The sequence below is a fragment of the Rhinoraja longicauda genome, chromosome 13 (assembly GCF_053455715.1).
Source record: "Rhinoraja longicauda isolate Sanriku21f chromosome 13, sRhiLon1.1, whole genome shotgun sequence".
NCBI lineage: Eukaryota > Metazoa > Chordata > Chondrichthyes > Rajiformes > Arhynchobatidae > Rhinoraja > Rhinoraja longicauda.
Genome location: NC_135965.1, coordinates 19435268 through 19448128, shown reverse-complemented (window position 1 = coordinate 19448128; position 12861 = coordinate 19435268). Strand labels below are relative to the sequence as shown.

At 45.4% G+C, this 12861-nt stretch overlaps 1 protein-coding gene across 7 annotated transcripts in view; it reads right to left on the bottom strand.

Moving 5' to 3' along the window:
* The window catches only part of LOC144599502 (mediator of RNA polymerase II transcription subunit 12-like protein), a 395150-nt gene that overhangs the window by 8797 nt on the left and 373492 nt on the right, over positions 1 to 12861 (bottom strand). For all 7 annotated transcript variants that reach the window (XM_078410467.1, XM_078410473.1, XM_078410471.1 and 4 more), the window contains 3 exons: positions 11657 to 11871; positions 5030 to 5183; positions 516 to 605 (listed from right to left, as the gene is read on the bottom strand). In XM_078410467.1, coding sequence (XP_078266593.1) covers positions 516 to 605; positions 5030 to 5183; positions 11657 to 11871 — 459 coding nt within the window. The remainder of the gene's footprint in view (positions 1 to 515; positions 606 to 5029; positions 5184 to 11656; positions 11872 to 12861) is intronic.

Below are 12861 nucleotides of genomic sequence, written 5' to 3'. Positions count from 1 at the left end.
TTCCATCCTGACTATGGGTGCTGTCTGTGCGGAGTTCGTACATTCTCCCTGTGACCGCGTGGGTTTCCTCCGGGTGCTCCGGTTTCCTCCCACATTCTAAAGACGTGCAGGTTTGTAGGTTAATTGGCTTCTGTAAATTTGCCCTTAGAGTGTAGGGCCTGGATGCGAAAATGCAATAACATAGAACTAGTCTACTGGTGGCCGTTGGTTGGCACGATCTCGGTGGGCTGAGGGGCCTGTTTCCACGCTGCGTCTCTAAAGTCTAAAGGAACAAACTCACCCTGTAGATTCCAGCTTTGAATCTGATCTCTCATCCTCATCATTAAAACTTTGGGCAGGGAAAGGTTTCGGAAAAAAAACGTTTTCAACAAATTGTAAACTTTCCGCTAAAACAGCTTTTATTTTGCAATTATTGTGCCATCAAATAAACTGCAGCAAAAAGGTCAACTCTGCCAGGAACTCAGTGGGCAGGCAATTAGAAATCTCTACATAGAAATATTTAATCGGCTGCTTACCAGTGCTTGCTGTGTCTGAACGGCCTGTATCCCCAGTGCCTGCTGACTCTGTTGCTCCTGTTGCTCCTGTTGCTCCTGTTGCTGTTGCATCTAGAAAACAGGGAGCACCAGTTATTGTTGAATTTTAGATTTAGATTTAGAGATACAGCGCGGAAACAGGCCCTTCGGCCCACCGAGTCTGCGCCGCCCAGCGATCCCCACACATTAACACTATCCTACACACACTAGGGACAATCTTTACATTTTACCCAGCCAATTAACCTACATACCTGTACGTCTTTGGAGTGTGGGAGGAAACCGAAGATCTCGGAGAAAACCCACGCAGGTCACGGGGAGAACGTACAAACTCTGTACAGGCGGCGCCCGTAGTCAGGATCGAACCTGAGTCTCCGGCGCTGCATTCGCTGTAAGGCAGCAACTCTACCGCTGTGCCACCGTGCAGCCGTGTTACAACGACAGAGTTACAGGACGTAGCTACCAAGCTTATCTTGCAATGGAAAGCTCTCCGAAAGAGTACTGCCCACTTAGTTCCAATTCCCTGTGCAATCATTGGGTCATGCAGACTTTCTAATGTTTTTTTCCAAACATTTTCATAATTCATAGTTGCGAAAATTGGACAATAAATCAACAGGTGATATTTAAAGTACACAGAGCCAATAATAAGATCTCTCACTTCTTGCGCCAGTTAAGGTTGGGGACGGCACAGTGGTGCAGTGGAAGAGATGCTACCTTACAGCACCAGAGACCTGGGTTTGATCCCGACTACGGGTACCGTCTGTACAGAGTTTGTACATTCTCCCTGTGACCGCATGGGGTTCCTCTGGGTGCTTCGGTTTCTTCCCACTTTCCAAAGATGCGCTGTTAGTTGGCCTCTGTAAATTGTCCCTGATGTGTAGGATAGAACTAGTGTATGGCTGATCGTTGGTCAGCGCAGACACGGTGGGCCGAAGGGCCTGTTTCCACACTGTAATTCTAAACTGAACTAAATACTGAACTGAAGTTGAATTTCAGCAGTAAAAATTCTGAGGAGTTGTTTTTACAACACTTGAGGAAATAAGAGAAATTCTTTATATTGGAACATATTATTTTCCAAATATTATTCCAGAATAAGTAGGAAAATGAACCCCAGTAACCACAGAACATAGAACAGTACATAGGCCCTTTGGCCCATACATGATGCCAAGAACAACTCTTACCTGTCTGCACGTGATCCATACCCCTCCATTCCCTGCTTATCCATGTGCCTAAACAAAAGTCTCTTAAATACCACAATCATATCTACCTCCACCACCGCCCCATAAACATCTTTGGAGTTAGTAAAAGCCTACAGTCGTGGTAATTCCACTCTCATTGACTTATCTTTTCTCCTTTAGACTAAAAACTAAAACCATACAATAATAATACTTTAACTCAGTAGAGAGGGGCAAAGTTAAGGTGAGAGAGTCAAGTTTAAGGGAGATGGACAGGGCAAGTTGTTTTTACACATAGAATGGAAGGTGTCTGTAATGTGTTGCCAAGAGTGGTGTTGGAGATTGTGCGACAGTGACATTTAAGAGGCTTTTAGACAGGCTCACGGATATGCAGGGAATGGCAGGATCACATGAGGGCAGAGGAGATTAGTTTAACTTGGCATCATGTCCAGCACAGACATTGTGGGCCAAAGGGCCTGTTCCTGTGCTGTAGTGTTCTGTGCTCTGTGTTAACAACCCAGCCAATGGATTAGGCTGTAGTCTTGGATGGATTCCCACTTTAGACCTACCTGATTCTGCAATAGGTGTGAGATATAACTAGAAATGGTTTAAAATCTCATCTCATCACCTAATCACAAACCTAATCTCATCATCATAGAGTCCTAACGCATGGAAATTGGCCCTTTGGGCCAACTTGCCCACACCGGTCTTCATGCCCCATCTACACTAGTCCTACCTGCCTGCATTCGGCCCATATCTCTCTAAACCTGTCCTATCCATGTACCTGTCTAAATGTTTCTTAAACGTTGCGATAGTAGCTATCTCAACAACCGCATTCAGCAGCTCGTTCCATACACCCACCACACTTTGAGAGAAAAAGGTTTCTATTAAATCTCCCCTCCCCCCCCCCCCCCCAACCTTAAACCTGGGTCCTCTGGTTCTCAATTCCCCTACTCTGGGCAAGAGACTCTGTGCGTCTACCTGGTCTATTCCTCTCATGATTTTGTGCACCTCTATAAGATCACCCTCATCCTCCTGAGCTCCAAGGAATAGTCCTAGCCTGCTCAACCTCTATTGCTCAAACCTCCCTATACTCAGGCCCTCGAGTCCTGGCAGCATCCTCGTAAATCATCTCTGCACCCTTTCCAGCATGACAACGTCGTTCTTATAACATGGTGTCCAAAACTGAACACAACACTCTAAATACGGTCTTATATAACTGCAACATGACTTCGCAACGTCTATACTCAGTGCTCTGACCGATGAAGGCCAATGTGGTAAAACGTTTTTGACCACCCTATCTATCTGTGATGCAACTTTCAACGAATTATGTACCTGCCCTCCTAGATCCTGCTGCTCCACAACACTCACCAAAACCCTATTGTTCACTGTGTACGTTCTGCCCATGTTAAAATGCCCCCAAAATGCAATGCCTCACATTTATCTGTATCAAATTCCATCAGCCCACCTGCCTGACTGATCAAAATCTTGCTGCAATTTTTGACAACAATCTTCACTATTTACAATACCACCCACTTTTGTATCCATCTGGCCCAAAACATTCGCTAGTTAAAGTAAAAATTGGCATAGATGATAAGGCAGCAGTAAATATAAGGCTGCATGTCATGTATAGAAACCCACTGGATATCATAGCATGGAAAATTGCTTGCCAAATCTTTCAGGTTACCATATACTCCCTGGGTGGATTAGCTTATGGAAAATCAGCTGTGCCATTAAAGAGTCAACATTCACTTTGATTTTTGATTAATATTTAGCTATTTCAAAATATTAACTTTCCTCATGGAAATGGAAAATATCCCATATTTCACACACTTTGATTGCTATCTTTAAATATTCAATGTAAAGCGATTTTAATTTTAAGTCTTATGTAGACTAATGTAGGAAAGGGGCGGATGGGTTAGTGCTATTTAGTAGACAGAAGGTGTAGGTACTTATTGCTGGTATCTATGGCGATTGTCTTACCAGAAGTTGCTGAAGCTGTTCAAAGGTCTGACCATCTAATTTAATTAATACGTTTTATTTTTTACAAATTCTATACATTTGAAAATGATGTTTTTTAAATGCTTAAAGGTGCTGGTATGCTATACTGGTGCATAGCTTCATGAAAGAACCCTGGGTTTAGAGCCATTTCATTATTCCAATTATGTAGAGGACAAATGTTCCAGGTTTCAGGGTATGTTCAGATCTTTCAACGAATGAAAAGATTTGTTTCCCAATTAAAACAAAGGAAGGGTGCCACATTGGTACAGTTGCTGCCTTACAGCGCCAGAGACCTGGGTTCAATCCTGACTTTGGGTGTTGTCTGTACAGAGTTTGTACGTTCTCCCTGTGTCTGCGTGAGTTTTCTCCGGGTGCTCCGGTTTCCTCCCACATCCCAAAGACGTGCACGTCTGTAAGTTAATTGGCTTTGGCAAAAAGTTGTAAATTGTCCCTAGTTTGCAGCATAATATTAGTGTACGTGGTAATCACTGGTCGCCACAGACTTGGAGGCCTAAAGGGCCTGTTTCTGCACTGTATCTCTAAAGTCTAAGGAAATGGGTTGCAAGGTACAAGTTTGACAATACAGAATTATACCCCTGTGTTCCCCTAAGTTATCAGAATTCTGAACAGTCTTTCCATAAGCTAGGGTACTGTCCGATTCACCTCTACCCCACATTGGACATTGTCTCTGGAACTGGTACGTTACAATGTTGAGAACTATATTCTGCACTCTGTATCTTCCCCTTTGCTCTACTTATTGTACTTGAGTTTGACTTGATTGTATTTACGTAAGGTATATCTGATCTGTTTGGATAAAGCATAGAAAACAAAGCCTTCCACTGTTCCTCAGTACACGTGACAAAAATAAGCCTAAAAATAAAGGTAGTGCACTGGGAAAAATATCAGGGTGCAAAATATAGTGTTACTGCGCTTCCGAGTTCTGTGTACAATACTGTATAGATGCAGAAACAAGAAACTGCAAGTGCTGGTTTAAAAAGGACACAAAGCGCCAGAGTAATTCAGCAGGTCAGGCAGCATCTCTGGCGAACATGGATAGGTGACTTTTCCAGTCGGGATCCATCTGCAGACTGATTTTAGTACTCAGTACAGTATTGATCTTCCTATTTAAGGAAGGATGCGAATGGATTGGAAGCAGTTTAGTTTCCTTTCCTTTTGCTCGACCTATTGTACATGAGTTTGACGATTGTATTTCTTGCAGTATCTGATCTGACTGGATAGCATGCAAAACAAAGCTTTTCACTGTACCTCGGTACGTGCCAATAATAAGCCTAAACCGAAATGCGGTGCGATACCAAATCCTACCTGCAGGAGTCGTTGCTGTCGCAGTTGTTGCTGCCTTTGTCGTATCTGTTCTTGTGAGAGTTGCACTGCGCCAAGATTTGCATGGGGGCCTGACGTCACGTGTTCAAGACCAGCTGCTATCAAAGTGCTCTGTTGCAGAGGTTGATGGGTGAGCCTGTGTTCAGAGAACATGGCAAATATGATTAATGCAACCAACACAATACATCACTGAAGTAGTGTAGGAAGGAACTGCAGATGCTGGTTTACTCTGAAGATAGACAAAAAATGCTGGAGTAACTCAGCAGGTCAGGCAGCATCTCTGGAGAAAGGAAATAGGTGTCCTTTCAGGTCGAGACCCTGGGTGTCCTTGTACACCAGTCACTGAAAGTTGGCGTGCAGGTACAGCAGGCAGTGAAGAAAGCTAATGGCACGTTGGCCTTCATAACGAGAGGATTTCAGTATAGGAGTAAAGAGGTTCTTCTGCAGTTGTATAGGGCCCTGGTAAGACCACATCTGGAGTATTGTGTACAGTTTTAGTCTCCTAATTTGAGGAAGGACATCCTTGTAATTGAGGCAGTGCAGCATCTGTACACGAGATTGATCCCTGGGATGGCGGGACTGTCATATGAGGAAAGATTGAAAAGACTAAGCTTGTATTCACTGGAGTTTAGAAGGATGAGAGGGGATCTTATAGAGACATATAAAATTATAAAAGGACTGGACAAACTAGATGCAGGAAAACTGTTCCCAATGTTGGGAGAATCCAGAACCAAGGGCCACAGTCTTAGAATAAAGGGGAGGCCATTTAAAACTGAGGTGAGAAGGAACTTTTTCACCCAGAGAGTTGTGAATTTGTGGAATTCTCTGCTACAGAGGGCAGTGGAGGCCAAATCACTGGATGGATTTAAGAGAGAGTTAGATAGAGCTCTAGGGGCTAGTGGAATAGAGGGATATGGGGAGAAGGCAGGCACGGGTCTACTGATTGTGGATGATCAGCCATGATCACAATGAATAGCGGTGCTGGCTCAAAAGGGCGAATGGCCTCCTCCTGCACCTATTTTCTATGTTTCAGACTGGGAGTGAGGGGAGAGGGAACCGAGAGATATGAAAAGTTAGATTGAACAAATTAATGAAAGATATGCAAAAAGACAGATCAAAGCCAGCAACGATGATCAAGAAAAAGTGGAACCCCCAATGATCCATTGTTCGCTGTAGGGAAGGTGATACAAACAATAAAGCTACCTGGTAGCACTGCTGAACTAATTGGGTGCAGAGCCACACACACAATCAATGGAACTGATTTCTCTATCAGCTACAGCAAAGAGATCACTTTAACTCACTCTCTTGACAACAATGGATTGACCGGCAATTTAATTTTCACCAATTTCCATTGTATTTGCAATCAGATAGTCATACAGCATAGAAACAGGCCCTTTGACCCAACATGCCCACACCGACCAGCGTGTCCAAACTAAACTAGTCCCATCTGCCCGCACTTGGCCCATAACCCTCTAAATCTATCATATCCATTTACCTATCCGAATATCTCGACCCGAAACGTCACCCATTCCTTCTCTCCCGAGATGCTGCCTGACCTGCTGAGTTACACCAGCATTTTGTGAATAAATCAAATATCTCAAATGTTATGTAAATATCTGCCTCAACTACCACCTCCAGCAGCTCGTTCCATACACCCACCACCCTTTGTGTATAAAACGTTACTCCTCAGGTTCCTATTAAATCTTTCCTCTCTCACCTTGAACCTCTGTCCTCTGGTTCTCTATTCCCCTACTCTGGGGAAGTGAATTCCCCCAATCCAAACTCCATAAGATCACCACTCAATCTCCTGCGCTCCAAGGAATAAAGTCCTTGCCGGCTCAACCTATAGCTCAGGCCATCGAGTCCTGGCAACATCCTCGTAAATCTTCTCTGCACCCTTTCCAGTTTGTAACACAAATTTGATTGTGATCTAGATGTGACACAAAAACTATTATTGCATTGAATTTGGTTTTCCAGTGGTTGGTTTGGGTGAACTTCTCAACGTGTTCCAGTTAGCAAGCAGAGTGGCATGTTTACCCCAACAGTAGAAACCATTCGATATAAAACAAGATGACTGCAAATGCTCCACCAAACAGAACAATTAAAGATGGATGCTCAAATACATCCCTTTACTTCTAATGTGTCTGTCCCCATACACTAGCACTATCCTACACACTGGGGACAATTTACAATTTTACTGAAGCCATTTAACCTGCAAACCTGTATGTCTTTGGAGTGTGGGAGGAAACCAGAGCACACAGAGAAATCTCACGTGGTCACAGAGAGAACATACAAACCTCGTACAGACAGCACCCATTGTCACAATCAAACTCAGGTCTCTTGTGCTGTGAGGCAGCAACTCTACCACTGCACTACTGTGCCCCCCCCCTTAAAACTAAAGGAAATCCATGCAGTCAAAGGGAGAACATGCAGACTCTACACAGGCAGCACCCAAAGTTAGGATCAAACCAGGGTCTGGCGTTCTACTGCTGCATCACAACAGCAGGGTGAAAGTCTTGACTCATTTCCATGGCAGTTAAGACTTCTACCAAAACTTTCAATTAACCCACCACCCATATGTGTTTGGGACTGGAGCACCTGGAGGAAATCCATGCGGTCTCAGGGAGAACATGCAAACTCCACACAGACAGCATCGAAGGTCAGGATTGAACTTGGATGAGGCACCTCTGCTAGCTGAGCCACTGTGCCTCCCAAATGACAACTGATTTGAGGCCAAGTCTCAGTTAAAATACAGAGCTTAGGGCTAGCCCAAGATAATAAAACCTCCTCCCATTCCTATGTTTGTTAGCACATTGTCAGGGTATGAGGGGCTGAGCAATAGGGAGAGGTTGAGCAGGCTAGAATTTTGTGGAGCACAGGAGGCTGAAGGGGGGGGGAGGGGTGATCTCATAGAGGTCTATATAAACATGAAGGGAATAAATAGGTCAATGCACTTTTTACTGAGTCTTTTACCCAGGGTCGGGGAATGATAAACAAGAGGATATAGGTTTAAGGTGAGAAAGAAAAGATTTAATACGGATCTGAAGGACAACTTCTTCACTCAGAGGGTGTGGGTACATGGAACGAGCTGTCAGAGGAGGTAGTTGATAACAGCATTTTAAAGACATTTGGCCAGGTACATGGAGGGATATGGACCAACTGTGGGTGAATGGAACTTGGTCAGCATGGATGAGTTGGGCTGAAGGGCCTGTTTCATGCTGAATTACTCTATAACATCCATATTGACAGTATTTAACCTGATACAAAAGGATATGGATTTAGGATATGTAGGAATGAACTGCAGATGCTGGTTTACACCGAAGATAGACACAAAAAATTGGAGTAACTCAGCGGGTCAGGCAGCATCTTTGGAGAAAAGGAACATGGTCTCTTCCACCCCGCAGAAATGACAAGCGACTGGCGAGTCTGTGAACCGACTTAAATATCTATCACACACCACTGCACTGTGCAACACTCTCCACCCCAGGTCCCTAATGTAAAGGGGGAGGACTCTCTTATAGAGAGACCTTCACTGGGAGTATCGAGACTGAAGAAGGGTCTCGACTCGAAACATCACCTATTCCTTTTCTCCTTGGATTTAGGATAGTTGAAGGGATTAGTGAACAGAGCAGCCACGGAATAGTGGAATAAGTTTGAGGAACCAAATGTCTTCCATTTGTTCCGCTATTCCTTCTGTGTGGCATTTTAAACTTGCATGAGCTGAGGTCTGCGAGACAGATGTGGTATCAGCTACATAAATAATTACCGGACGACAAACTGGCAGAGAGAAAATAATTGCAACAAATCTTTATCTTTTGGGACCGCAGCTATTGACAATATACATTAATGACTTGGATGAAGGGATTAAAAGTACCATTAGTAAATTTGCAGATGATACAAAGCTGGGTGGTAGTGTGAACTGTGAGGAAGATGCTATGAGGTTGCAGGGTGACTTGGACAGGTTGTGTGAGTGGGCGGATGCACGGCAGATGCAGTTTAATGTGGATAAGTGTGAGGTTATCCACTTTGGTGGTAAGAATAGGAAGGCAGAGTGTTATCTGAATGGTGTCAAGTTAGGAAAAGGGGACGTACAATGAGATCTGGGTGTCCTAGTGCATCAGTCACTGAAAGGAAGCATGCAGATACAACAGGCAGTGAAGAAAGCCAATGGAATGTTGGCCTTCATAACAAGAGAAGTTGAGTATAGGAGCAAAGAGGTCCTTCTGCATCGTACAGGGCCCTAGTGAGACCGCACCTGGAGTACTGTGTGCAGTTTTGGTCTCCAAATTTGAGGAAGGATATTCTTGCTATTGAGGGCGTGCAGCGTAGGTTTACTAGGTTAATTCCCGGAATGGCGGGACTGTCATATGTTGAAAGACTAGAGCGACTAGGCTTGTATACACTGGAATTTAGAAGGATGAGAGGAGATCTTATTGAAACGTATAAGATTATTAAGGGGTTGGACACGTTAGAGGCAGGAAACATGTTCCCAATGTTGGGGGAGTCCAAAACAAGGGGCCACAGTTTAAGAATAAGGGGTAGGCCATTTAGAACTGAGATGAGGAAAACTATTTCAGTCAGAGAGTTGTGAATCTGTGGAATTCTCTGCCTCAGAAGGCAGTGGAGGCCAATTCTCTGAATGCATTCAAGAGAGAGATAGATAGAGCTCTTAAGGATAGCGGAGTCAGGGGTATGGGGAGAAGGTAGGAACGGGGTACTGATTGAGAATGATCAGCCATGATCACATTGAATGGCGGTGCTGGCTCGAAGGGCCGAATGGCCTCCTCCTGCACCTATTGTCTATTGTCTATTTAGCTCACTCCAGGTATCACTAAAAGCTGGAGTAACTCAGCGGGTCAGGCAGCATCTCAGGAGAGAAGGAAAAGGTGACGTTTCAGGTCAAGACCCTTCTTCAGATTGATGTCAGAGGGGGCGGGACATAAGAGAGGAGGAGAACTTCTTCAAAGTAGACATACCTTGAGGAGAAATTGCAGTGGAGCGGCAAGTTGTGTACGAAAATAACTGCAGATGCTGGTACAAATCGAAGGTATCACAAAAAGCTGGAGTAACTCAGCGGGTCAGGCAGCATCTCAGGAGAGAAGGAATGGGTGATGATTCGGGTCGAGACCCTTCTTCAGACTGATATCGGGGGGGCTGGAGCTCACTCCAGATGCAACTGGAAACCTTTTCCACTCTGTGACAGAGGGCGGTAAAATATATATCCATGCTAACAATGCAGCGGACCGCGTTACCACCCGACAGCGAGGGCTGTTCCCAGTGAAGGTCTCTCTTTAAGGGAGTACTCCCCTTTTACATCAGGGACCTGGGGTGGAGAGTGTTGCACAGAGCAGTGGTGTGTAATGGATATTTAAGTCTGTTCACGGACTCGCCAGTCGCTTGTCACTTCTGCGGGGTGGAAGAGACCATGTTCCATGTGTACATGGTGTGTTAAGGGTTGTAGCCCCTGTTTGAGTATCTGACGGTGCTGCCCTTCAGGTTTCTGGCTGCATTTCAGTCCCACACTCTTGATCTTTGGTCACAAAGTACAAAGCGGGAAGGTTCGTAAGGTAGGGGTGGAATTTCCCTATCGGTTTGGTCCTGAGCCTGGCCAAAATGGCCATTCAAGACTAGACAGCGGGCAGTCGAGGGTTGTGCCTGAGTCGACCTTCTGCTCCTCTTCTGGACCTACGTCCGTGCCCACGTGTCCCTGGAGAGGGACCACACGATGTCCAGTGGGAATCTGGAGGCCGTCCATGAACCCGTCACTGCGGTTTGGGGGGGGGGGGGGGGAGGGCCTCGTGGATATGGGTGATAATGTTGAAATTTGATGATTAGCCTAGTTTAGAGATCCAGTGTGGATACAGGCCCTTCGGCCCATCAACTCAGGGCTGCCAGGCGAACTGCGAACACTAGGTCTATCCTACACACAAGGGGCAATTTACAGAATTAACCTACAAACCTGTACATCTTTGGAATGTGGGAGGAAACCGGAGCATCTGGAAAAAACCTAGGCGGTCACAGGGAGAATCATCATATCATCATCATATATATACAGCCGGAAACAGGCCTTTTCGGCCCACCAAGTCCGTGCCGCCCAGCGATCCCCATACATTAACACTTATCCTACACCCACTAGGGACAATTTTTACATTTACCCAGCCAATTAACCTACATACCTGTACGTCTTTGGAGTGTGGGAGGAAACCGAAGATCTCGGAGAAAACCCACGCAGGGAGGAAACCGAAGATCTCGGAGAAAACCCACGCAGGTCACGGGGAGAACGTACAAACTCCTTACAGTGCAGCACCCGTAGTCAGGATCGAACCTGAGTCTCCGGCGCTGCATTCGCTGTAAAGCAGCAACTCTACCGCTACGCTACCGTGCCGCCCATGTACAAACTCCGTACAGACAAGCACCCGCCGTCATGATCGAACCCGGGTCTCTGGCGATGTAAGGCAGTGTTAAGGCCGGTGCGCCACTGTGCTGCCCGTATGTTTGCAAACTGCTGGGCAGTTTTGACTTCTGCAGTACTTTGCAACTGTGATAATGGGATAAAATTGCCGTGTTAAGGAAAAAGTACGACAATGCCAAGTGACAAGCTACACTTACCGTTGGGTGCCCTGAAGATTCGGTGGGTACGGGGAGGCTTGCTGGTGGATGTAGCCACTGGGCTGTTGTTGCATTTGCCTGATGCGGTCCATGAGCCCTGGGTTAGAATGTGCAGCCTGGTATGGCTTGGCACTGTAGCTGGGCGACAGCATGTTGCCAGCCTGTTGCTGCAAAGACATCTGAGTGCTGTATGCAGTGTATCCATGGGGCAGGGCCTGCACAAGGCAAGATTAATAACAAATGAAAATACAAACAAAATCGGAAAACGCTGGAAAATCTCTACCAGTCAGGCAGCCTTTTGTAAAGTGACACCTCAACGTTTTGGCTCTGCAGTAGTCCGTCAGGATGAACAGTGTCTCCCACCCCATATAAATCTCAGAAAACTCAGACCAATTTCACAATTAGGGGAATTACCCACTTTTCCTTTCCACCTAATATTTTCCCAGTTATAGACTCACACAGTCATAATGAGTCGCCCATTTGGTTCACGAGTTCTCCCACTGGGTTCAATAGTTGTCTCATTTTGTTTGTGGGTTATTTATTTAACTTTTCGTGCTTTGGACTATAGGCTTTAGAGATATTGCCCGTCCATTCCCTCTGCAGAAGCTGCCTGACCCTACTGAGCAACTCCAGCACTTTGTGCTTTGCTCGACATAAACCTTGACTGGATCTACATTGGGACAATCCATTTGGGACGTGCCTTCTCCCCGTGCTCCTGCAAATTCTTTCCTTTCCGTTACATATCCAGTTCTGTCTTAAACACTGTGGTTGAATATGTCTCCACCACGATCCCTGGCAGTTCACTTTCAGATCCTAACTACACGTCCAAAATTGTTCTTTCTTGGCTTGTAGTCCAACCACAGTGCTCTGGGATTGAAATTCATCCTTTATGCGTGCTCTAAGTCTATGACTTAGCATCCGTGTGGGTCTGTTCTACTTCCGAAGTGTAAATCAATGGAAATAACCTTTGAATGCAGAGTTTGGTGCTCGCGTGGTAATATAAGATGTCTGCAAAGTATGTGCTGAGGATGAATTAAAACAAAACTGAGCTGGAGACTATGAATTAAACCAACCAAACTTTTGATCCTGAGGGACTGGGAATTGGCTCCTTTCAAAGGGAACTGGGTGAAAACAATCAGGGTGGCACAGTGAAGCAGCTGGCAGTGCTGCTGACTCACAGCGCAGGAGGCCCAGTTTTGATCCTG